This window comes from Ornithodoros turicata, chromosome 10 (genome assembly GCF_037126465.1).
Source record: "Ornithodoros turicata isolate Travis chromosome 10, ASM3712646v1, whole genome shotgun sequence".
Lineage (NCBI taxonomy): Eukaryota > Metazoa > Arthropoda > Arachnida > Ixodida > Argasidae > Ornithodoros > Ornithodoros turicata.
In genome coordinates this window covers 9,708,137-9,734,586 of record NC_088210.1, presented here as the reverse complement: position 1 = coordinate 9,734,586, position 26,450 = coordinate 9,708,137, and the positions used below count along the sequence as shown (strand labels likewise).

General features: G+C 44.8%; 1 protein-coding gene across 3 annotated transcripts in view; it reads left to right on the top strand.

Moving 5' to 3' along the window:
• LOC135369941 (phospholipid scramblase 3-like) overlaps window positions 1-19,775 on the top strand; it is a 30,998-nt gene extending 11,223 nt beyond the window's left edge. The window contains exons 4-7 of one of the 3 annotated variants that reach the window (XM_064603548.1): window positions 3,163-3,245; window positions 8,897-9,067; window positions 14,465-14,587; window positions 19,607-19,775. In XM_064603548.1, coding sequence (XP_064459618.1) covers window positions 3,163-3,245; window positions 8,897-9,067; window positions 14,465-14,587; window positions 19,607-19,705 — 476 coding nt within the window. In that variant the 3' untranslated portion in view covers window positions 19,706-19,775. Of the gene's footprint in view, window positions 1-3,093; window positions 3,246-8,896; window positions 9,068-14,464; window positions 14,588-19,606 lie in introns of all 3 variants that reach the window. The other 2 variants (XM_064603547.1, XM_064603546.1) reach the window with 2 other exon arrangements.
• Window positions 19,776-26,450: the final 6,675 nt, after the last annotated feature.

Genomic DNA, 26,450 nt, shown 5'->3' with positions numbered 1-26,450 from the left:
TAGCACACTCAACAAGTATTTCCAGTCTCACAAGCTGGACGCCTTGCTAGAATTCGCGGATAATTTTTACGCCCTGAAAACCCCGAAAGAGTTGCACGTTCCAGAATCCCGTTTCTTTCTTTCGGATCTGTTTTCTATCTTCGGGGATTCTTTTCCCCTCGATCTGTGCAAGAACATCTGCCTCCCAGCTATTATGCATCATTCTAAGCACTCTTGGATGCGATAGACGAGCGCGTTGTCGAACCGAACAGAAATGTAAAATACGGCTCTCCGAGGGCACCACTTCCTTAAAGTAGCACAGAAGTCATTTTTAACACCCAGTTTTCTTCTTATAAAACTGTTAAGTTTGTCAGTAAGATGCACCATGCGAAGTAATTTACACCACAGAGTCATAATTATCGCAGAAACTGAATTTAAAATATGCCGCAAAAAGCGACCGTGCGCAACGGTGGTGAAGAGCAGTACCAGCCTGTGATCTGCCTGGAACCTCGCGCTGACGCTATAAGGACTCGCTCGCTGATTGGCCTAGAAAAATGTTGTCTGCTACTCCGCTGTCGTCTGCTACTCGGCTGTTCGGGGTTCTGATAAAGCATTTCTCCTTGCTCGGTAAAGCTTCGGGCGCTCATTGTATCCCCAATTCTCCGGGAAAACTGGCAAAACAGGTTTACGGCGGCAAAGGAACAAGGCGCTGACCCCCACTGATCGGCAAACCAGAACGAGTCTCCTTATGCCGTCATCGGTGACGTGCCATCATACCTCCTCATCCTCGTTATAGCTGGAGTGGCGAGTTAAGGGTGAAGGCGCGGAGCTATGTTTATGTGAGTTTTTTTTCTGGGAAACAAATTGCACACATCAAAACCTTTCGCGCTATTCGGTATAATGACACACACACTTTCATCAGATGTCTTAACCTGAAATTTTTTTGGATGGCCCTCTGTACTCCTTTAAGACTTTTCGAGTACCTGGCCGCGCTTTTGGGCTTCAAATCGCCTACGGTATTCGCTGGGGAGGAGGACACCACGAGCTCAGTCGAGGTACTCCTGGAACGAAATCACACACAACATAATCGTCTTCACGGATACCATGGAACACACTTACGTGGTGAGCGAAAAAGAACGATATTAAAAATACTACCGTCTTATTACGAGAAAGAGAAGCGTCACCCACACATTAGATGACATCTAATATTTTAATCTGTCTCAATTCGATTGAGACGATTGTTGTCGTCGTCGTGTTGAACGACGGTCACGACGCGTCGTGACGATTCTTCTCGTGGACGAAACGAGAAGATGTTTGCCGTTGCGATCCAAAGTTTTTTAAAGATCCACGCCAGGAGTCTCTGTACTTCAGCGAGTACTTCGCAAGCTGCAGATATCCTAGACTACATCCCAAACTAGAGCTTGCCGCATGTCTAGCTACTCTATAGTTTTGCATTATATTGTTTCTGTTATGTTGTAAACACATCTCCAGCCATGTGCAGCAGTTCTCATTACGCGACTATGTCCGATGAAAGTGTGCTTGTCAACATTGAATTTAGTTTGTGCATCAGGCGGCTTCTAGAAAAACTTTAATCATTAGAGGTCTTTGGCCAAATTTTAGAGACTTTTTGACTTCATGTGGAAGGACGGCCGGAAATGACTTGGCAACACTGCGGAGGAGGCCTCTGCACTGTTTGAACTTACCTCACACGTCAGGACTTGTGGCTGTTGGCGATTGATGGATGTGACGTCACTGAAAGAGCGAAGAAGAGAAAAGCCGACTCAGTGAAAATATACGGCAGCCGGACAAGATGCATACGTCATCTTGTTTTGACTTAAAGCACGACGGAAGCAGAAATTAGCTGCAAAGCCGTTTACATCGTATTGCGGTGTGTACCAAAAAATACAGAATTCAGCTGAGATTTATATTCGTTGAAGTGCCGTCATAATTGAAATATGAAACTCGATCTGGGGACCCCTTTGAGCCCTTGCTGAGCGTCACTGCGGCACCGTAGCAAACCGGCACCAAAAGTGATGAACATTGTTCGTCCTGTTGGAGTTCCCGACCTTCATTTCGCAGATGTTTTGCGAGCAGAGGTTGATTTTCACAAAAAATGTACATGCCGGTAAAGTGTTTCCTGACTGTGGTACAGATAGTTGTGTTGCCGACTTCCTTTCTGATGCCACGCAAGAAGTGTTCTTTCCTTGTTTTGTATGTGTTGGAGAGTATGTGCTTGTGCTTGCACAGCGTATTGTTTTTGCTTCACATACCGTCTGAACGTTCCTCACGTGAAATAATTCCGTATCTGTGTAATGTGTCGAGCAATATCCTTGTACAATAACACCATTGAGAATTTATCCCATGTGGTAAACACCACCGCGATGTGTCTAAATTGTCTTCGAAATGTTATGTTCTTTCCTCGTTGCCTTACGCAGATTTCGTTATTCCCACGTCGCGCATTAGGAATGTCAATTGGCAAGCAATCTAATACCCTAGTCAGACAGCATTTCAAATGTCAATTGCGAGAAATGGCCTTCGGCCTCTCAAATGACCTTTGTTCGGGGGCGCATGCCAGACAGGCGGGAAAGGAGTGCTCCTCAACTGACTGCCCTCACCGGCTCCCTTTCTCGGTTTCGTTTTCCCTGTCTGCTGTGGAAATTTGAAGTTGGTCTGTGCGCCACAAATCAAGATGCAGAAGCCATATGCACTTCTCTAAATAGGATCTAAATACGTTTACACAGTTTCACTCCATTATCCGCATTTTATAGGTTTTCCTACATTCAGCTGCGAAGGTAGCGAGGGTACAATAGCATAGCACTGTTGTCGAGATTGCTCCTTTCTGCTCCTCAAATGTCGTTGGGGGCCTCCTTTCGCGTTGATGGTCATTTCTTAGAAAGGTCCTTTGAGCTGCCGTCTGACACGGCTGTCAGAGGTCATTTTTTGCAAATCACAATTCCCCGAAGTCCTTCGAGCATGCCGTCTGACAGGGGTATAAGGGGATTTTTCTCTGGGGTCCGATTTCTCCAATTAGGCAAGGTGATGAACACCCTCACGATGTGTCTAAATTGCCTTCGATATGTCACGTACTTTTTTTGTCCTGGTTTGCTTGCGCAGTTTTCATGCCATGCAGCGATTGCTACGGAACTGCAAATCGACCTTTCACCATGTACATGTTAAGTGCAGATGGCCTTGAAGTGATGGTTTTCCGTCGTCTTCTGCGGCTTCAGAGCGGACTCAGGGGATGCTTCTGTGGCTGCCTCGGACAGGTAAGGAGTCTCCGACCATATTTGCCGCAGCAGCTGTTATGTGCTGACCTACCTACTACTGCTACTTCCGTGCTCCAAGTAGCTCCGCACAGGACAGTTCTGAAACAGGGGTACTGCGAAACAGCCGTGGCGCGAAGGGAAAGCACGGAGAGGTTGACAGTAATGGGACCGGTTGCGGCGCGTGGAAAGGAAGTCACCAGATCGCCGACTGCAGATTATGAACAGAGGAGAAGTAAGGAGACCAAACGCTCGGCGGCATTCGCGTTCCTTGGTAGGCTGGCTCACGGCGATAAACGCTTTGGCAGTGCTTTGCGTGCAACTCAAATACTCGTAAACATGACCGTGAAGTGCGAATTCGAATGAATAAATATGCGCTTCGCACGACTAGCAATGACTTTTACAGGGTCAGCTGTTAAAGGGCGACTTCAGAAGGATTGGGAAAAATTACGAGAGCATTATAACGAGCAGGGCCCGCTCGCACGAAACGTATTTATTGTAACACTTAACGAGTATTCCGCTTAGTTTAGTGCTGGAGCTGCAAATGGCTTGCAGGAAAGCCTTACAACACTGAAGTGGCGGCGCTAGCTCCGCGCAAACTAGGGCGCCGGCCAAGGGTCCTAGGAGTAGACCTGTGCGCCGCCGCCGCCATTTCTCCGCGCGCTGACGCCGGCGCCGGTGCCATCCCGCGCGCCGATATCCCGCACGCGTTCCGTGTTCCGATAGGTTCCGCTGCGGAGCGGGAAGCTCAAAGTGGTTTCGCGCGCTGCTGCCGGTCTTGGACTCGCGAGTATTGAACTGTCATGGCATCAGAGATTGGATCTCCGTTTTTGAAGCGCGTGTTGTTGTTCTCTGTTGATAACGACTCAAGTGCATTTAAAACGAGCGCGGTGTGGTGTTATTTTGGCACCTTAGTTTCGCAAGGCGGTGACAAGAAGCGGAAGATGGGACCTCCCTGCCTGAACTGACGTGAAACCGGCCTCATATATTCTGGGAATTAATGCCACACCCTTTAAAAAAATTAAGGTGTGTTCACACGTGAAGCGGTCGCATTTCCAGCATAGCAATGTCTGGCACAGTTGGAAGATACATTTCGAAAACTTGCAATGAGAGAGACTGTCAGGGCAGTGTTGTGAAGGCTAAAAAATGACACGATTGAATTAAAGGTATGTTTTATACCAAGGCACTGCAGTTACTAGTGATCCCTTTAATGGTTATCTATCCTAGAACTACAGGATTTCCTACCCATTTTAGTCCATGGGCCATCTGAATTAGTCCAGTTGTCATCTGAAATAATTCAAGCGCCATTCAATTTAATCCGGGCCCACCTGAAAAAATCTAAATGCTACACTTGGTTCTATCCTTGGTCCTATCCATGGTCCTTGTAAGCACTATAACCCTGAACACAAGATTCATCAAGACTGAAATCATCCAGGAATCAATTCAACGCACGAACGAAGAAATTGGAGACAATGACAAAAAGAAATTGCTGCATGCCTGTCAAACAAACAACGACTCTACTGTTGAGCCCCAGTGTCAAACGTTGACAACATTTGGAACAAAAGCCCATCAGTAATGTACGAAGCAAGATTCATCACGGAGCAACGATAAAAGGTAGTCCCCAGTTTTCTGCCGATGACATCACTCATGACTGGCAGTGTCAGTGAGAAGAATTCAAGCATCATTAGAGAGACATTAGGATAATCAGGAGGCTTCCTGTTTGGCATTAAAGCAGAAGATGTTATCTTCACCTGCACATTCCTATGACGGCGAAAAGCCAGTAGTATATGATCAGCTCAAGTAGTCGGCAACTTACACAGTGGCCTGGACGCCATTAATTAGCAATTAGAATAATTTGGGACCCTCCACAGTAATTAGGATCATTCAGTGAGTCATTACACTAATTGGGAAGCATGCAAGATGTGTCCAGACCACTGTGTGAGTTGCTGATAGCTTAAGCTTATAAAAAACAGAGAAAATGAAATGAAAAGATGGAAATTGAGTTGAGAAAACAATTTATTTGAAAATCAGCGACGCCGTGTTGAAGAAATCGGTCAGCAGTGACCGGCGTTCACTATGTTGCTTGTTGACGGCCTGTAGTTGCAGAGATCAACGACAGGTGGCGACCTAGTTCCAAGGCATCACACCAGATGGCTCTATCTCATGGCTCGTGGCTATGGCTCGTCACAGTCATGGCTCTATGCGTGAAAGACAGAAAAAAACACGACAAAGTACTAACGGCGGGTAAAAATTGCAACAAGAAACACACTGCTAAACAAGTCTAAACATGCGAGAGCGCATACAAAACATTGTCGAAAAGGCCTAACCACTATGGCAAATGCTAAACATGTGACAACATGGAGAAAAGGCTTAAGATGCACAACGTGAAGAAATTCAACGGCGTGGAAGTCACTGCGAAGTCCACTCATGCAGGGAACATGCTTAACACGAGCACAGTAAAATTGCACAAACATTGGGAAAAACGGCTACGGCATATCACTCAGCTTTCCCCCGCAGCGTCAGAGTGTCCGCTCCCCTTGGTAGCCACGGCTCAACTGACATGGCTACGACGAAGCGACCGACCCCACGTCCTCTCTCCACGAGCGTCAGAGCCCCACTGACGCAAACGCCGCTCTACGGGCGCCACGCATGTGCCCGCGCTCCTAGCGCCACTTGTGGTGACTACCAGTGAGAAGTAACACGACCGTACCTGTGACAGGCTATGAGAGAAGTGAATTCCTGCGCCCTCTGCAGGCCTTGCTCATTGGTCCTATTGTCCCAAGGCTACAGCGCTTTTTTTTTTCAATAACGGTTGTCGCAACTCCTAGGGACAAGGTCTATCTGCAATAGGACCACAACATGACGTCATTACTTCCTGTCCCAGGCATGCAACTGCATGGTTCAAGAATGCGTACGACTGCGCACTAGACAGGAGTCCTATTATATATTGAATCACTATCCCAAGATTCTTTTCTTTACCCCACTATAATGATTGCATAAAAAAACAGAAAAACTATCGCAGAAAAGCACAAAACACCCTGCATGAAATCTGATTACAGCAATTGGACATTTTTATCCAAATGACTTACGAAATGCGACTTCCAAAAATCAAGAAAGAACAAAATATCCTAAAAGGAACACCATAAATGACTAACAATCAGGTCTAGGTACACAACAAATCATCCCAGAACATCAGTAAAGAGGAGCACAGAACAGTGTATCCGTTCCATCCAAGAGTCAGGCAGAGAACTGAATCATAATGCTTTCTTCTTCCTGAATAAGGTCACATATCCATCCCCCTTGCTAATTGAATCGCAAAATTATTAAGAATCATGCCAGTGCTGCTCACGTTCAGATCAAGGGCATGGCAGCACTAGCGTCATCATGAAGACAAGAATGATCAACAAGAATCTTTCTTGTCAAAAAAGAAAAAAATACACAGCTAGATGGCATCGACAAAAAGAAAGCAAGCATCATAAGACAGAACAGGTCTGGGCACGTCAGGATATTGCACAATGAGCACTGTCACATGAGTAAAAATTGCATCACTGCTACCAACAAAGGAAAGCAAGCACAGAGAAAGCACTTGAACAAAGTGGAAAACACACTATCCAGCTTCAAACTATTTCTAGACACATACACTCCACTTATTTATAAAGTCCTCATCATAAATTCGTTCTTCACAAAAACAACAGCTACCCACAGAATTAACACCGTGCAGTGCACGCGTTAATTCTGTCGCGTGCACCAGTAATATTCTGTACCATATTGTGCACCAGTGTAATTCTGTAACGCGTACACCAGTATCATGCCCGTACCCACGAGAGTCTAAAAGAGAAGTGAATCCTTGCGTCCTCTGATGGCCTCACTCATTGGTCGTAACGTCATCACATTGTCTCTAGACTGCACTGTTATTTTTTACCCAACCACTAGGGACAAGGTCCACCTGACACAATAGGGCCTCGGCATGACGTCATCACCCAGGCATGCAGCTGCATGGTTCAAGGACACGTACAGCTGCGCTCTGGACAGGAGACCTGTTATTTATTGAATCACTATCCCAAGATTATTTCCTTTATTCTTCTATAATGATTGCCTGAGAAACAGAAAAACTATTACAGAAAACCATCATGCATGAAAGCTCATTGTAGCAATTAGGCACTTTGATCCCAAAGACTTACTAAATGAGACCTGCCAAAAACAAGAAATAACAAAGTATCCTAACAAGAAACACCATCAATGGCTAAATACAAGCTCAGTGAGGTATATCCGTTCCATTCAAGAGCCATGCAGAGAACTCAATGATGACGCTTTTTTCCTCCTGAATAAAGCCACCGATCTGTCCCCCTTGTGGTTATTTTCTGAACTAATTTAATCACTAATTTATCAAGAATCATGCGAGCGCTACTCCCGTTCAGATCAAGGGCGCGGCAACACTGTTGTCATCGTCAAGACACTGCGTCAACAAGAATGTTTCTTGTCAAAAAAGAAAAAATACTGAACTAGATGCATCAACAAAAGGAAATCATGCATGCATGTGTCATAAGACAGAACAGGTCTGAGCATGTCAGGACATTGCTCAACGAGCCGAGGTCACGCGAGGAAAAATCGCATGTTTGTCAGAAAACAAAGGAAAGCAAGCACAAAGAAACGCCTGAACAAAGTGGAAAACACACTTTCCAGCATCAAACTATCTCTAAACACGCATATACACACACTCCTCTTATTCAAAAGCAGTCCTCATCGTAAAATGGTTCCGGAAAATGCGCACCATCGAACAACCTCCCATTTTCTGATGCTACACTTTTTCTCTATACCTGAAACATAGAGCCACTGCTGCATGCACCCAGGCATGCAGCTGCATGGTTCAAGGACGCATGCTGGAAAACAGGTGATACCATTGAAAGGCTATTAATCTTATGTAGCTTGCACTATGCTTACTTCACCGCACTCAATACAATTCGGTGACTCAACCAAGTGATGCAGCTCCGTTCTCGGCGTTAGCGAGCGCTAACGGCATATGACGAATTCTCGACGGAAAAACGGCCATCGTCACCGTTTTTCCGGTGAGCCGACACGAGCAATGGGAACTTCACCGATTTCTCGACGACAACGGTTGACAGAAAAATTCGCCGAAGAGCAGAAGCGACCGCTCAACGGCAGCCAATAGGACCGCTCCACGCGCTGTCGTTCCACGAGCGGATGTGCCGGACCAGTGTGGCTAACCTGGGAACTGGGAAGCATGCTGTCGCTCGCCTGCTGCTGTCTGAGGGCGCTTTTGTAGCGCTCGCTTCGCAAATATGCTTTGACCGCAGGAACTTCTGCTGTGTGCCACTATAACTTTTCTGTGTGTAGGAAAACATTTATCAATTAATTTGATGTCCAAATTTAACACGGAGTAACGAAACGCCCGCTAGGGCGCCAGCGTCCGCCGCAGTGGAAATCTGTGCATGCGGTTCATCCCGCAGTTTTTCCGTCAAGTTGTCGTACCGGTGGATTGGTTGGCCGTTTTTCCGTCGAGAAATCGTCGTATGCGGTTACCGCTTATGGCATCGGTTCTGTGTTGTCGTACATCTTATAAGTCGAAGAAGCCAAAGCAAAATGGTCATTTCATTGTCCCCTTAGCACTGTTTCATTATTGCTCATCATTTCAGGAGATGGATATTGAAGACCCTTCTTGCAGAAGAATAGCGACTGTTGCCGAAGATTTTACGTTCTGGGGCACATCGTTCACTATAGGGGATGCAAGAGGACGTGAGACATTAAAGGTGGTTGGCCCTCCTCTTCTCCCTTATTGTCGCAACAAGACTCGTGCTGTATTCCAGGTGCGTTACCACACGGCTGACAAACACATACATGCATAATATGTACATCACGCTATGTTGTTCCAGGTAACTTCAAGGTACAGGAAGTTATTCAATATGAGATTTGGAACATTACTGGTCACGTACAGGCAGTTGTTTACACATAATTTTTTTAGGGGAGGTGTTTGGTTCTGCAAGGGGGTATATTTACATGCTTTTCACTGAATATTGTGCAATCTCACAAGATTTTTGGGGTTGTTAGGGGGTGTAGGGGGGTCTGAATAAATTACTGCGTACAGGCCTCGATGAAAGTTTACAGACTAAGGAACAGACTTTCCAACATCCAAGTACTTTTTTTTTAAGTACAGTGAATGTAAAAGAAGTCGGCATTTCTCTTGTAACAGCTGTTACTCTTACATTGGAAGAAGCGAATAATGTGACATGTAACGTGTGCAAGACTGAGCTCAATGTAAATGACCTCATTATGACGTCATCCTGTCTCTTCTCTGAATCTGGCTGCACAGCTAGCTGAAGTTTTGAGAACGAGACAGCTCATGCCTAAACAGGCAGGTGTATCCCACCACATGAGTGACATTACTGACAGTGCTGGCTATAGAAGGTTCCCCATAGGACCACATGACATCAGTCTGACGTTTAGCAGTGATGGTGTTCCACTTTTTGAGAGCAGCAGTCACGGGTGCTAGACCCTGCTGGGTGGTCCAAATTAACGAGCTAACGTACAATGAGACGATTCAAAAGTTTCTCCTTGCTGGGTTATGGTTTGGGCAAAAAAAATCCAGTAATGAAGACCTTTTTGGTGCCATTTGTGCAGACTTTGAACGCACTCTATGACACTGGAGTAATTTGGGAAGACGCTTCTGGGCACGAAAAAAAAAGTTTACTTGGGCCATGCACGGTGGATAGTGTAGCGAGATGCGAGCTCGTGGGGATGACCCAATTCAATAGGAAACATGGCTGCAGCTGGTGTAAGATCCCTGGAACGGAAACAGAAAACGTGCAGGAGAATTGAAGCCGAAAGTCAGTATCCAGGGAAGTTTTCCAATCGTCGACAAATTAGGTAGCCTGTGGTGTCGTTGGAAGTACGCATCCACCACTCGTTCATCATTCCACACTTTATTCTCTTTTCTGCCCCATGACGATGAGGTTGTCCCAAAACTCACGCGCACAGTATATTACAAAGTCATTGCAAAAGGCAATGGCCACTGCAGAGTTTACCCTGTACCCACGTCTGTGCAGAAACAGCGTAAAGAGGAGTCGTTCGTCAGGCACACCCACAAAGCCAGGGCAAAAGTGCAGGATGTAATCTGTGGAGTAAAAGGAACAAGTGTTCTCACACTGGTAGCTTATTTCACATTTTGTTCTGGCTTTGTGGTATAGATTACATGCATGCAGTCTGCTATGGCTCTGTGAAAGCCACAACACTTCTTCGGTTGAAATCGAAAACGTGTCGTGGCTTTCGACTTCGTCAGAGCGTTGATTAAGTTGACTGGAAACTCACAGGTCTGCGCCCTGTGTAGGAAATGTCAGGGTTGGTGTGGTCCCTGAAGGATGTAAACTATTAGAAATCTGGGCAGAATCGCGAAATTGGTTGCTTTACTATTCTCCCGTTGTCTTACATGGCTACATTCCCAGGGAACACTATATCCCTTACGAAAATTGTTGTTGCCTTTCTGATGCAACATACAAAAGTCAAGAGAATTTACAGACTTTCTACAGACTAGCTGTTGATCTTGTGTTCACACTGCTAGTTTACTTCCTGTTGACTGATGGCCCATTACTTTAATGTATGCAGATTTAGAAGATCTGTTGAGATAGTGCTTAAATTTCTTAAACCACGTTGCTTTTCATTGCAAGACAGAACAAATACATGATAGTGCTCATCATACTCAACTGTAGTTAATGTTTGTATGAGAAAAATGGTATATCAGAGTTAATAACATATATGCCTGCAATCTCAACGAACACGGGTAAGTCCCCCTCGGAAGATGTGTGATGATGTGAAGCAAATGTGTTATCACTATCAACTGCAATTTTTACATAGACTATAGATTCTGCGTGAATATCACGGTCATGAATGTAACTCTGGATTGCTTCTGGGGCATGTTGAAGTAGTATCTCCTTGGAGCCATCAGTAGATGTAGCATTTCTGATTAAGGGCTGCGACCACACATACATTTGATAAAATTGATGTCTTCTTGCTAATGAAAGGGTTATGTTCTTAAAATTTCGAGATTTTCTAGCAACATCTTTAAAATGCTGGTGTTTCCCTTCGAAACGCATACACCATACAGCTAGGAGAGGACCAAACCTGATGAGCCGCGGATAATGAACGATGTAACGCATTTTACAGGAGATAGATATTTATGGTACAACACTGCAAAGCCTTGAAGAAACGAATAAATGCAACGTTCTAAGTAATGAACATGCATATGGGGGAGATGCCTGCTCATGAGAAGGTCTACAATTTCACGAAAAGCTATATACAGCTGCTATGCTTCATTGCCATGCACAGCTGCCATGCCATATATGATTGTCTGTATGTCGGCTGCGCACGTTCACACACATATTTAATCACCTTGATGTGCATACATATATGGACCTCAATGTGCTTATATGCAATATGCTGGTAATTGTGAATACACAGTTACCAGCATATTGCCACGAACCGAGCTGTTTTATTCGGTGTTACATCCTTTACACCCCAATTACCATAAGGGTGTTAAAATACACCTTAAAAGGTGTGCGCCATGAACATTTTGATTTACACCCTTTAAGGTGTAAAACATTTTAGAGTGTACGACATATTTGCGTACACTAAATGAAAATAGTACTTTGGAGACCAACTGACGTCATATTTTGTCATTGCATTTTTTGTTTTACTTATTTGTGTTTTGTTGTATGTTATATGTGTGTATATGTATGTTGTATATCGTACTGACAGGAGATTTGGCTTGATGATATCTTAATCAGCTTAAGGAAGGGCATTGTTGATGTAACAGCCGTAGAACGAACATTTGAGTTGGTCCATGAAATAGCTTGAACGGTGTTGTAACAACAACAACATTATTTTGACTTTGGGGAGTGGGGAGGTTCATCGCCAAAGGCGATACTCTACCCCATTGCTGGTGGGGATGGGGGGGAATAAAATAACGAGCCCCTTCACAATAACGATCGAAGTCCGATGGTGTCCAGAAATGTCAGAAGAGCTTTGAGCGCAGAGCGTTGCTGGGCTGGATTGGGCCAGGGACCAAGCAGTTTCGATAGGGAGAAGGGGCGAGAGTCCAGCTGACGAAGAGACTCCGAGAGTGCCGTTCGGGAAGGTTGGTAGTTGGAAGTTGGCAACGGTGTTGTAATTAACACCACGGCCTTGTAAATATATGTACATATGTGGCTTGAATGTTCATCTACCCACTTTTGCATAATTCTACATGTCTGTATATTAGTGTGCCTATTAATGTCATTTTGAGAGTAATTTCCAATGTTATAAATGTACTAGTGTTTTGGTGCAGAACCCAAAGATGATTTTGTGTTCTGTCTCCTTAACTTTTATTTTTCAGTGATTTCACCTCTGCATAGTGCACTCACCGCATCAGATCATGGAATATCATACTGTAATTATTTTTTCAAACTTCAGAGTCACGCAGCTCGAACAGATGACGCTCATTACAATAACAAATTTATGCACTGACACATTAAAAATGAAACAAGAAAGACATGGAATTTTGATCATCAGAAAATGTTATGTCAAACGTCAAATGAGTTGTTGTTGAGAGTGTAATGTGGACATACACGAGTCGTGTTGAGTTGCTTAAGTTTATCATACCGTGGTCTTCTTAAAATAAGGCATAAGCAATGTAAGACATGTTTCATGGAGCTAAAAAAGTAATATGTTAGATTTTTGACCTAATGAGAATACTTATTAGAATAACAATGATTTCATGAATTTACACATTTCAAATGAAACAGGAAGGCTATAGAATTTTCTGAGCAACAATCTTTATGTGGATTGTAACAAACGAGTGGTTGTTCAGGGCGTAATGTGTAAACACATTACACATTGAATTTCTTCTGAGTTTCTGATTAGCCATTAGGAACACATTAGAGCTTAAACAGAAAGCCAATAACTATTTTCATAAGTGTTGGCAGCTAAGTCGATTTGCGCGCAACTTGAACCAGATTGCTCCAAACTTTGCTGGAATTTGGTCGAGGCAAACCACACTAATGGAACCACTTCACTCCCCAAAGCTTAGTGGACCCTGTCCATCTGGAACTTGGTTGGAACTAGATGGAAACCACTCGGCAGACAAGTTGAAACGCTTCATCCCGAACTGGAAGCAGATTGTTCCACTACAAGCCACTTTGGTACACCAGTGGATCCACTAAAGATTATAGTTCAAATTCCCAACTGAGTTATGTTTGTAGCAACAATTCCTGACTTTATCGCTAGTGCAGTACCTGACAGTATTGGAATTTGTGTTCTGAGGAAATCTGCGACAGACTTCCACCTCATGCAGTGTGCATTAAATTCAAGTCTGGCTGTTACCGTCAGCTGATCATGACTGAATCTCGCTAAAATTAGTACTCTTCTCTCTTTTATTTCAGGCGTCTTTTCCTTTTTCTCTTGTTCCCTGTGAATACCTTTGATAGCATTCATTTTACGTGTGTTGCATAAATTTCATCAGATTATTCGTTCCAGAAAAATCCTCAACTTGGGCAAAAGAACGAGAGAAAGGACGACAAGTCGTTCTTTCGCCCAAGCTCATGCTCTTCTAGAGTGGAATATGTCCACTTGCTTGCCCGCATTTATCCTGTTGTATTGGTTCAGACATCAGAGTAGTTCAACGCTGAAGTCTCTAGCAAGTCAAATGCGATGTAATTGACGACATTTCAGACACATTTTCTTTCCTTGTATTTAATAGCTTTCCGATACTTCTGCGATGTGAAGCCAATCAACGCGAACCTCTCCATCATTCCTGCATGGTATACGTTCCCTTGAGTCACTGTGAATATTATAGAAATTCTCCTTTATTAACATCTATTTATAATTGGAACTATTTGTCAGGTAATTTTGTTTTGCACCCTAACTTAAAAAAGCCTTAGAGATTTGCGCGGCGAACTGTACCTTTTTTAGCTTCATTTTTCGCGTTGAATTGCTTAAGTACGTTGGGCTGTTATTTGTGTCATTCTGTGTTATCCGCTCAATGTTTACCCTTATACAATGCCTTACAGGCATTTAAGGAAATGAAATGAAATGGACCTGGCTGTTGACACCGTGGAACACTATATTGCTTCTGTCCCACAGGACACCAATGTGCATATAGTAAATGATTTTACGATACCCGCATATACCCAAAACAGTGTCACCTGAGTCACTTAACAGTTTACTTAACTTTCTAGGTGAAAACGATGGGAGGCACTTCCGTGGGAGGGATATGGATAGAAGGGCAGATAAGCATCTCATTTCCATCCAACCTGGATATCCACCTCAAAGGGTGTCTCATCGGATGCGCCATTCTGATTGTAAGTGTTGCGTTTTATGTGTCCAAGACGGCTTCCGTGACAGTGTCTCAGTCTAATACCCCTCTCACACGGACACTTCCGATCCGCATTGAGCCAATGCTCCTCGAGCTCAATGCGGATCCGGCGCTGCTACACGGACACGTTCGAGCAGGATCGAACTCCGATCCTATACTTAACCCGATCCAGCTCGTTAAACGGGATTGAGATTCTCAAGACGGCTTGAAGACCGCCATCGGCATCCTCGAACTCAGCGACTTTGTAGTTGTAAAGAAAAACATTAACTTGCAACAAATGTTGCTATACAAGCCCATGGAATTTCACGATTACGGTTTTAGTATAGGTGGGCGGGCGACTGCGTTTGCTTATTTGTTTAATCTCGACCACTATCGAGACCCCCCACGTGAAGGCTTAGTAAACAGCACTATGAGGAAGCGGATGCGGTTATTCTCCACTTTTTTGGAACATATTTGTCAATCCCAGCGCACTGCCCTGGGGCTGTTAGCGCATCCTGTCGACAAGCCAACCTTTCAATACACATTGAGTACTAATCGTACACACACAAAAAAAAAAAAAAAAACAGTGTGCGAAACTCCGAAGTGTTCCCCTGGTTACTAGTCATGAAATTCGAGAAGAACCTGGCATTGATGATTGAGTGTAATTTCTTTGAATTTATAGAGATTGTGACACTTTATGGATGTCGTTCATTAAAGGGGCACTAAAGAGCTCCAGGAATATTCTCCAGTTATTATGCTCTATGAAAGAACGTGGCTCACGATATCCAATTATGAAATTCATTTACTTCTAGCGAGCGCCTTTACCATGAAACAATGCCATTCAAAGAGCATAATCCGCGTAAGTCTCTCCTTCCTACCCGGAGAGCACCTACGTCACACGTCTCGCACGTGTAGCAAAGCTGCATTCCAGTCACTGGAGATGGGGGAGATTTCGGACTCCTAGCCAATGACGGGCCTCGTTGACACAAGCAGCAGCGTGCGGGGAGAACCGGTTGTGAGAACACCGCTGTGACCTCGCGGAGCAATACGGCGCTGAAAACATAGTGCGCACATGAAATGGAATATTGTGGGCTTTTGGTAGCATTTGATCTGGCTACCTTGGGTTTGACAAGTGTAAATATGTTTAGAATTGACCTCACTACCCGATATTAAAACAAAATCGGTGTATAGGCGCCCCGCATTTTAAATGGTTGATGGTGCGCGACGTCAAAATGACGTGTCGCTATTGTCGCCAGGGCATCGCAGGGCGGGGCATGAGCGCGAAAGAGTGCAGTGAATATTCGGTTGGTTTGGAGCCATTATTTACTTTTTTGCGACAAAAATTTTTGCTAAACGTCACTGTAGGAAACGAATCACACTGCATTACAAAAAAGTGCACCTTGCATACCTGTTTATTGCCCCCTTTAAACGTGCGCTCACTGTGCTGCACTCCAGGGTATTGAGAAGAAATAATAATTCTTTCACTTATTTTAGCTGTCGAGATACATACCATTCATCATGAGCTCGAGCAACGCACAGGCGTCACAGTCCTCAGAGCTGCGGTCGCTCCCATTGGTAGCCAGAAGCACGTGACCCCTCTCGCGCCACTTGACTGGCGGCGGCGTGTGCTGTGCTGTCCGAGCCGTGAGAGTTTCGGTATTCGCGGTGCCGATTTTCTATACTCCCGTAATACCTTCTTCGCTGTAAAACCTGAAATGCCGGTGCGTATGGATGAAGAAAAACCGTCTTCTGCGTTTATCTGGGATCACCTGGGACGAAGTGTCGCAACCTCTCGAATTTCTCCGGAAACCGTGTAAAGTGTCCTTGATGGAGTTCGTGTTGAAGAGAAGCGGTGTTCATCTGTGGATCTTGATGCAGCTGAGTGTCTTCTGACGTCCTCAAAAAATTTGATTATTTTACGAATGTCCAACAGAGGTTCAGCTATTTGATTTCTAGCTGCGTGACGTAATTGAGGAGCCGCACAGAAAGTTCACTCTTAGCCGGCGCCCAACTGTCAAGCAGCCCTGATCACGAAGGCAATTCTTAAAACCATTAAGCACAGAAAAACAATTTATATGATGGCAGTTGATGTTCTGAGGTGGGAACACATAGAAAGGGTAAATACATCAAAGCCTCAATGTCCTACAGCTTTTCAGTGACTTCCTTCTTTCATCACAGTTTATATCATAAAGTCTCGTTATCAGCCCAGAATGTGGACATTCACACGCTTCACAATGTTTAAACATATTATTGGAAATATTGTTAAATTAGCATAGACAGCTTTCTATCTAGTTTTTTTTCAAAAACCCGAGTTTTACATAGAAAATGCACGACAAGTATTGCATTGAGTTAGATTTTGCACAATTTAAAAATTTTTAAATTTTACATTTTTAAGAAATTTTAAAGTAATTTTAAAATAATTTAAAGCAAAAAGTGCAATACTTGCCGTGGATTTTCTGTGTAAAACTTGGGTTGAATGATTACTACTGTTAACTACTGGCAATCACTGCCAAAACTCTTGTATGGAATGTGCGGCTACAACGGGCACACAGCAACTTTTGAGCACTATCTCTTAGAAAGGTTACCTTGCAAACGAGACAAAAACATACGAAGAAAATGCAAACGCGGGATTTGTTTAGAAGTTGCAACGTCCCAATAGAGGGTACATTGGTAAGTTCCGCCAGTTGGGCTTGGGCTGAACTGAGGAGTAACTTTTATTATCCCTACAATGTCACGTGACAAGTCGTTTTTGACATCTAAGTATAGGTATCGGGCACGTAACCTCTACAATATTTTGAATCTACGTCTATATAGAGGTTAGACGTCTCTAAAAGCTACAATCAAGGGCACCGAGTTAAGAGTGCAATGAGCTCAATGAGCATCGCGTAGAAGCCCGCCGTAGGAGCTCCTCCAAAATATTTACTGTAACAAAAACGGGACATCCCGCGAAGAATAATCCCGTTTACTATAGCACACCAACAGTATCAGGTATAAGAATCGGCATACCAAACAAATATGACAACTTGTGCACCATGACACAATATCACTGCATCATTCCTCCTTCTCTTGTGCATACACGCTTAAAAATGAACTTCACCACATAGCACGCTCCTAGCCAACCATCATCCCGAATGACAACGTTCTCGATCAAGATTTGTTGAAAACGGGAGGCGCAGCCTATTTTGTGCCATTATGCACGGCACAGAATAGGCCCGCCTCCCGTTTTCAATCAGGGGCGACGACGTTGTCATTCGGGATGATGGTTGGCTAGGAGCGTGCTATGTGGTGAAGTTCATTTTTAAGAGTGTACTTCTAAGCCAAACTGGCATCATTTCTGGCCGCTTGAGCGATGAAACGCAAGTTGTAGGACTGGTCTATCACTCTAAAAAGAGAACGCATAGCACGCTGTGCTCCAACCATTGCCAAGAATGATAGGGTTATCGCTTCTGATTCGAGGAGAGAGGGGGCGTACGTCTTTTTGTGGCAATTATCATATATCCAAATTGTCACAAAAAGGCGTACGCCCATTCTTTCTTCGAATCAGAAGCGATAACCATATCCTCTGCGCTCAAAGCTCTTTTGACCTTCCTGGACACAATCGGACTTCGATCCTTATTGTGACCATATTGTCACGGATGAAAACAGACGAGCGAGACGGCGAATAATCGGCGAACGCTTTATTCTAGCTGCTTACCTGGTTAACACAAGAGCGGTAGCTCTGTCGATATGTATTGGCATCGGAGCGGAAGCTCTCTAAGAGCAGTAGCTCTAGGACAGAACTAAGGTAAAGAATGCTCCGACTGGGAGCTCACAAGTTTTTATACACAGCGAACATTGTAGAAAGCGCGCGTCGGTGAAGAAGAGGAAGTAGAGAAGCTTCTCCAAGGTCGTCGATCCGTCCATGAGATTCCTAAGCAGCACAATCTACTGAAACTCGAGTGCAATAGGAGTGGACGGCATGTGTCTTATCGATGTTCTTTAATTGCACGAGCCTGTTCAAGGCCTTCCATCTGTACCCGTTCCACCCCTTTTGTACTCGACTTTCAGTGCATTGTGCTGCTTGGGTTGGTGCGAGCGACGGATCAGATGCTTCTGGAAGCATCGCTCTCTAACCAGCGCGGCGTGTCGTGGATCTCAGTCCGTCGCTTGACGGCTTCCCGCCCGCTCCCGCTGTTCCTTGTGGTCGCTTCAAAGATGATACGTGGCAATATCACCATCAACCATGGGGTAGGGTATCGCCTCTGGCGATGAAACTCCCCATTGATCATCCAAAATAAAGTTGTTGGGATGGTGCGTGCACAGTGGCCACCTACTTGTGGAAGAGCAGCTTGTGGAGCTTGTGTGTGAGTTTGCGGATGATTACGGCAAAAACATTTCGGATTAGATTGATGCTACAACGATTGATGAGCCAATAAGGGAAAAAAAGTGACCGTTACGTGTGCACAGAGCCGAGAGCACCATTCGGCATGCGCAAAAACAGGAAAAAAAAAAGAAAATTACTCAGTCCGTGTTAGAACGTACACTCTAAAAACAGAACTTCACCGCATAGCACGCTGTGCGCCAACCATTGCCGCGAAGCTTTGGTGGACTAGATTCGGTCAGGGACCAAGCAAATTTTGATAGGGAGAAGAGGCGGGAATCCAACTGACTAAGAGACTCGGAGAGTGCGGGGTTGGGAAGGTTGGCGATGTGGGCAATGAAGAAGAATGTGATCCAGATCCTCTAGAGCACCGCAGTGACAGCGTCTGGAGAGAGTCAACTTCACGGACCCTCCCTTTTCTAGTATCAGCTGTCATTCTGCAATCAACGGGCCCTAATAAATGTGACTTTACTCGGGCCAATGGCATAGGGGCAATGGCTGGAGTGATTACGAGTGTCCAATGCTGGTGGGAACACGTATAAACACGAAACCGCATGAGTTTTGCATCAATATGTAGATATCGGTTATTTGATGTACCAGCTTAGCTGATGACGACAGGGCTACATTCGATGCAGAATGTAATAAGTGCTTTCTTCTCTTCTACAGTGGTATATGTTTGACCCCGAAGGCTGCATTCTCTACTGTGCTAACACGGTCCCGAACATCCTCGGGAAATGCAGCTATCTAAATCGCATCGCACCTTGAAGAAAATATCCTGCTGATACCTGACGTTTGTTTTCGCAGACGAATGTGCACGCTCACCATGGTGGGAAAAAGTAAAATAAGACGTTCTCAAATGTTTCGTTTCGTCTCACTTAAATGTTGCTTCCAGCATTCAGCGTGCCCCACAAAACGTGTCATTAAACTGTAATTCAAAAAGCACGCCACTGAAAATCACGCGGTCAACGGCATTTGTTCTTACTATGTTTTCGCCCCTTTGTGAACCTCATTTAAGGTAAGTTTTCGTATGTAAATTTTTGCAAAGCGAGCTCGAAAGCTTGCCAAATAAATGTCAGCTTTTCACATCACCGATGTGAATCTACCGAACGTTACCCCCCGCCCAAGGTGAAGCGCGAGCGGAATTTATTCAAATTCATGATAACTGACAAGGATATTGAAGAGCTACTCCATTGGGAAAAATAGCTGAACATCGTGCTTTTCGAAGCACGATGTTTCCTAGCGTTACAAAATGCACGGGCAAGGCCTGTCATTCATATGGTATCAGCTGGGGAAGTGTGATTTTTATATATGTACGCTCCATATTCCGAAAACTGTATTACAGTGGTTATGAACGAATGAGTTTATTGTGTCCCATCCTAGCGTTATAATATGCATGGACAAGGTCTGTCGCTCCAAGATTATCAGATGTGGAAGTGTGATATATGAGCTCTATTTACCGAAAATTTTATTGCAACAGTTATAAACCCGTCCTAGCGTTCTAATATGCACAGGCAAGGCCTGTCATTCATATGGTATCAGCTGCGGAAGTGTGATTTTTATCCATGTACGCTCCATCTTCCTAAAACTGCATTACAGTAGTTATGAATGAATGAGTTTATCGTGTCCCGTCCTAGCGTCACAGGATGCATGGACAAGGTCTGTCGCTGCAAGGTTATCCGCTGCGGAAGTGTGATTCATAAATATATGACCTCTATTCACCGAAAATTGTACTGCAACAGTCATAAATCCGTCGTAGCGTTCCCGCACGGGCGAGGCCTGTCATTCATATGGTTGTTCCTTTATAAAGCCATGCATCTGTCCCTCTTGTGGTTACTTTTTGAACTAAGTTAATCGCAAAATTATTAAGAAACGTATTCGCAATCAATTCCCATTCAGGATAGCACTAGAGTCATCGTCAAGACAAGAATGATCAATATGAATCTTTCCCGTCCAAAACAGAAAAAAATACAAAGCTGCGTCAACAAAGGAAAGCATGCAGGTTGGAGCATGTCAGGACATTGGTCAACGAGCGCTGTTACACGAGGAAAAATCGCACGACTGCTGGGCAACAGAGGAAAGCAAAGACAGAGAAACACTGGAACAGAGTGAAAAAGACACTCACCATCACCGGACACGTACACTGCATTCCCTCATTGTAAATCCACTCAACACAAAATCCACCTGAATCGTCGCCCACCAATCACCTTTACGAACCACACATCTGTACCCCATCACAGGCAAAGTGAATCCCACCGAAGCTACACTTTCCCACCAACGGCCAACACAATTGCCAAGAACAGAATTAACGCGCCCATACACCCCAATGTCCAAGTGAGAAGTGGACCCTTGCGCCCTCTGCAGGCCTTGCTCATTGGTCGTGACGTCATGCTATTGTCTCAGGGCTACACTGCTTTTTTCCCTTAATGCCCAACGCAACTGCCCTGGACAAGGTCCACCTGAAACAATAAAGCCGCGGCATGACGTCATCAGCCAGGCATGCAGCTGCATGGTTCAAGGACGCGTACGCTGTAGACAGCGGACCTGTTATCTATTGACTGACTATCCCAAGATTATTTCCGTTATTCTACTATAATGATTGCTTAGGAAACAGAAAAACTGTTGTAGAAAAGCCCCAGACATGAAAGGTGATCGTAGGAATTAAGCACTTCAATCCCGAAGTCTGACTAAATGAGGCTTACGAATACAGGAAAGAATAAAATATCCTAACAATAACACCATCAATGGCTAAATACGACGAGCTCAGTGAGAGATATCCGTCTCATCCGAGATCCAGGGACATAAGTGAATGATGCTCTGTTCCTCCTGAATAAAGCCACACACCTGTACCCTTGTGGTTACTCTCTGAACTAATTGAATGGCAAAATTATTAAGAATCATTCGGGCACTACTCCCATTCCGGGCAAGACAGTGCTTCAACAAGAATCGCTCAGGGCTTGCCTATCATGGAATTTATTCAACAAGAATGTTTCTTGTCAAAAAGAAAGAAAATGCAGAACTACATGCAGAAGGAAAGCATGACAGAACAGGTCTGGACATGTCAGAACGTTGCTCAATCGAGCACTGTCACGCCAGGAAAAATCGCATGTTTGTCAGAGAACAAAAGAAAGCAAGCACGGAGAAACACTTGAACAAAGTGGAAAACCAGCATCCAACTATTCTAAACACACACAACACACACTCATGTTATTAAAAAACAATGCTCATCATAAATCCATCCAGGACAATGCGCACCATCGACCAACCTCCCGTTTTTGGTGCTGCACTCTTTCTCCAGTAATGGTCAATGCATTGCTACAGACACCTGACACACAGAGCCACTGCATGACGTCATCACATCCTGTTTGAAGAGGTGCAGAGCGGGGCTAGGCAGTGGCAAAGACACACCCTCCTATTGTTTATTGAATCGCAAGATTATTTCGTTTGTGGTACTCTTAATGATATTCACTCTTACATTAAAGTTCAATAGAAAAAAGCACTGTGCATGAATGTTGCTCTTTGCGATTTTCACCCCAAAGGCTTATCATGGTACTTTCAATCATTACTGTCACAACAGCAGTAAACTGCCACTGCTTATAAAAATAATAATTGTGACGCTGGAACACTCAACATTATCGTCAGGCTTATATAATGCATGTCGCACAACCTTTTCTATGCGCATATACTCGTTGTCTGAGTCTACACCTGCGAGCAAAATGGCACGAAAGCCTGGGGGCAAAGTTCCATTCGTGCACGACGGAGCACAAGACGGAACGCCTTCACCGGAACAGATATATGATATGATTGCATTCCTACTATATTAATGATTTATTTTTTATTAATGCAGTTATTAATGCAATATTATTGCCTTGCAGTTTAGAAAAACTATCACAAAAAGTCTGTACTACTCTTAATAAGTTCAACTATAATTTTAGGAGCCTTAAAATTCTACATTACATGGAAACTATAATTGCGCTATTACTTGGATTACTATCAATCAAGCGCTCCAAGTTTTTTCCTCTTGCCATTTCAGCCAACCGGGTCCTGTCATGCAGTGAAGCCACGCTTATATCCAAGATTTTACACTGAGTGTAACGTGCTAGGAATTTCTACCCTACGCTCAGATGCTAGCGTTTCCGCACCAATACCTATAACTGCAAACAGCTTAATTCTTCAACATACCGAGCTCCTAGCAATATCTAACAAACAAATAAACCCACTTCTTATGAATTCAGCTGTACCAAGCGGCTTTCTTCTGCGTAAAAGCAGTGAACGGAGAAAAGAGCAGCGAAAAATTGATTGCATGCACTTGTGCTGGAATTGCTATGACTTCAAAATCCGAAGCATACGCTGATAAACTGAGAAAAGACACCCATTTCTGCCATCAGAGAATTTTTGCATATTGCTACATCCGCAGTCACGTTGTCCCTGCGTAAAGAAAACACAGGTCAAGGGTATACATATTCCCTTAAAGTGACAGTCCGGTCGAAAACATAGGTCTGGGAAATACCGCCTTATGATTTCTAATACTCCTCACAACAACTGTGCAAAATATTTCAGAAGAAATCGTATCGCGCGATTTATAATCGATTTTTTTCTATGCCGCAGTTGGTCCTGAGTAAAGGCCGCAGCGAGCTCTCGCGTGACGTGCATAAGAGCAATGCCGCACGTGACTTGCGGATGCCTGTTTGCGCGATAGTTGATTGTTGCGTGCTAGCATTTGTCCATTATGATGTTTTTGAGTAGTAATCACGCGTTATGTGGACTAAAATGCAGAGTAGCGTCAATGTAAAGACAGGTGTCACGACGCAGCTTCTGTTCAGTACACTCATAGACAAAAACACCTCTCTGTATTCCCAGCAACGGCGCAGTCCATTGACGCAGTCCACGCAGTACCATTTTGAACAACCGAGCCATACGATGCCACCGGCGAGCCAACCGAGCGAACTAACTTTTCCTAACTACTTTCCTAACTTTTCCTAACTAACGAACTCCAGGTGTGGCCCACCCGTCTCAAAACAAACTTTTTTTTAAAACTGTCGCTGAAGTGTACACTCTAAAAGAATGCGTTTTTACCTGGCTTGCATGCAGTTGTTGAAAATAGAGTCACTAAATAAGCTACGCTTCAGAGTATCGACACTGAGCCGCCATGTTGTTTCGGATGACCTCCAGCCCCACCTCTATTTTGGCAGTAGAAATAGAAGAAGGTGAAGTTCAGCAGTGGAAGAAGACAACACTTCGAAGAGCGCTAAATGGATGGCGCTGGAGGTCATCCGAAACAACATGGCGGCTCAGTGTCGATACTCTGAAGCGTAGCTTATTTAGTGACTCTAGTTGAAAACAGACACATGCTGCCGTTCCTCGTAGCGTGCAGCGTTCGCAAAGATGGCATCTCCGGTCGCCTGCATGAACTTGAGAAGTCCTCGCGTCAACAGATCTACAGCCACTCCTTCGCAGGTGTGGGCATAAAAATCTTGACACGGGTCTGCTTTTCCGGATATGCCTCGCAAGTATTGCTGCAGCCACTGACAGCCAGGACTGTTGCACTCCACAACGGCAGGCAGTGCCGGCTTTGAGGCCACGAGAACAAAAGCAACACTACATTAGGGAGAGGGAACATTGTGCCGAACAGTCCGACAGCCACATGTTGTGAACAGACCGGTAGCGCCCCAGAAGCAGCTTTCGCCGCCTCGGAGACGGACGAGTATTGCGCGGCTGAGACGAGACCGTCGTTCCATACTTCGACGCCTCGTGACTCCACTGGCTTCCCGCCAACGTAAGACGCACACTCCCCCCCATCTATTGTGAGATCCAAGAATTGATCCAACGCTCGCTTTTCGCATGCCACCAGACACCCCTCGTCAAGACGCTGCATTAATTCATCCAGTGAGACTCCATGTGGCTTTTACAGCTCAGTGGCGTTACCGCTTGAGACAAGTTGACTCTCCCAGATGCTGTTACCGCGGTGCTCTAGAAGATCCCCTGCACGTTCTTCTTCATTGCTCACACTACTACCAACGTTCCCGAACCGAACTCTCCGGATCTCTTAACCAGCTGGGCGCTCGCCCTCCTTCCCTCTCTCCCAAAATTGTCTGGATCACTGCATGCACTGCAGAGTGTATGACGCACTTGTCACAACGTTCGTGACCTTCGTCACCCACCCTGCACATTGAGGCAAACCTTTTGGTGGACAGGAGGACACCGGACCGGCAGCCATGTGCGGCCCTAAGGTCTTTCCTAGCTGAACTTCGGCCATATGGTCGTTAAAACACCCTTCTCACCATAACGGTAATGCAAATAGGGCTTTACAGTTCACATTTCACTTACATGAATAAGCTTTTTTTAGCACTTTTTTTTACCACATCCGAAAAGTCCGACTAAAGTTTGCAGAAAGTGACAGTGGGCCGTCCTCAAAGAGACGCTATATTTGCTAGCATTCGAAGGGGCCAAGAGACTGGTACTCCTAGAGGAAGGCTCACCAAGCTGCTGGCCGTGAAGGCCGTGGATGTGTCCAAAATACTGTGTGTGCCTCCTGACCACGACGTCCGGCTTGGACGTCAAGAAGAGGCAAAGTACCCAAGCAGCACGCCAATATTGGTCCAATATTGGACCCATATGGGTTGACAAGATTGCCAATATTGGCCCAATGTGGGCTGCCAATATTGGACCAATATGGGGAGTGCAACCAGGCTCCATATTGGACCAATATGGGCTGCCCATATTGGCAAGCCCATTTTGCTCCAATATTGCCAATATTTCTGTAATAACAGCAACCGGGGTCTGTGTAATAATAAAGCATTATTCTGTATAATAGTCACCACTGATAATACTTTTTTCTGATTTTTACTTTTTTATTTTTGCGGCTCTAATGGATCCACGTTTCACATGATCGCAAAAAATAAATAAATAAATAAATAAACACGGCTTTGCCCAAAAAGAACGAAGAACTACGCTCGCGTTGCTGAAGGCCACAAGCAGTCCCACGGAACTGCCAATGCCAAAGATCTTTAGAAAAAATCTTCCCGGAAACAACACCGCAAGCGATGCTGCCCCGACGACCGTTTTACGGGCCGCGCATTCCAAGACACGGTCCACCCGGGGGCGGACCGCGTTATCAAGGGGCCCTTCTCAAAATATGCCAAAGATCAAGAAAAGACCTTCCCGGAACAGCACCGCAAGCGGTACTGCCCCGACGACCTTGTTATCGGCCGCGCGTTCAAAGACACCTCAGATCCCTCCCTCCCTCCCTCCCTCCCTCCCTTCTTCAGGAACATCTTCACAGGAACAGTGTCGTCGCTTCCGACAGTGTTCAAGAAGAATCTGATGATGAAAGCGTGGATGCACCAGCTGTGGTGCTAGAAAATGCGCGGGCGGCACTGCGAACAGCGCTATTATATTTCGTGCAACAGAACAATATTTCGCAAGTCAACGCCATTAGCAAAAATTTGCAAGAACTGGATGTGTATATTAGAATGAAACAGATGACAATGGATAGTTTTCTGTGTAATGGTCA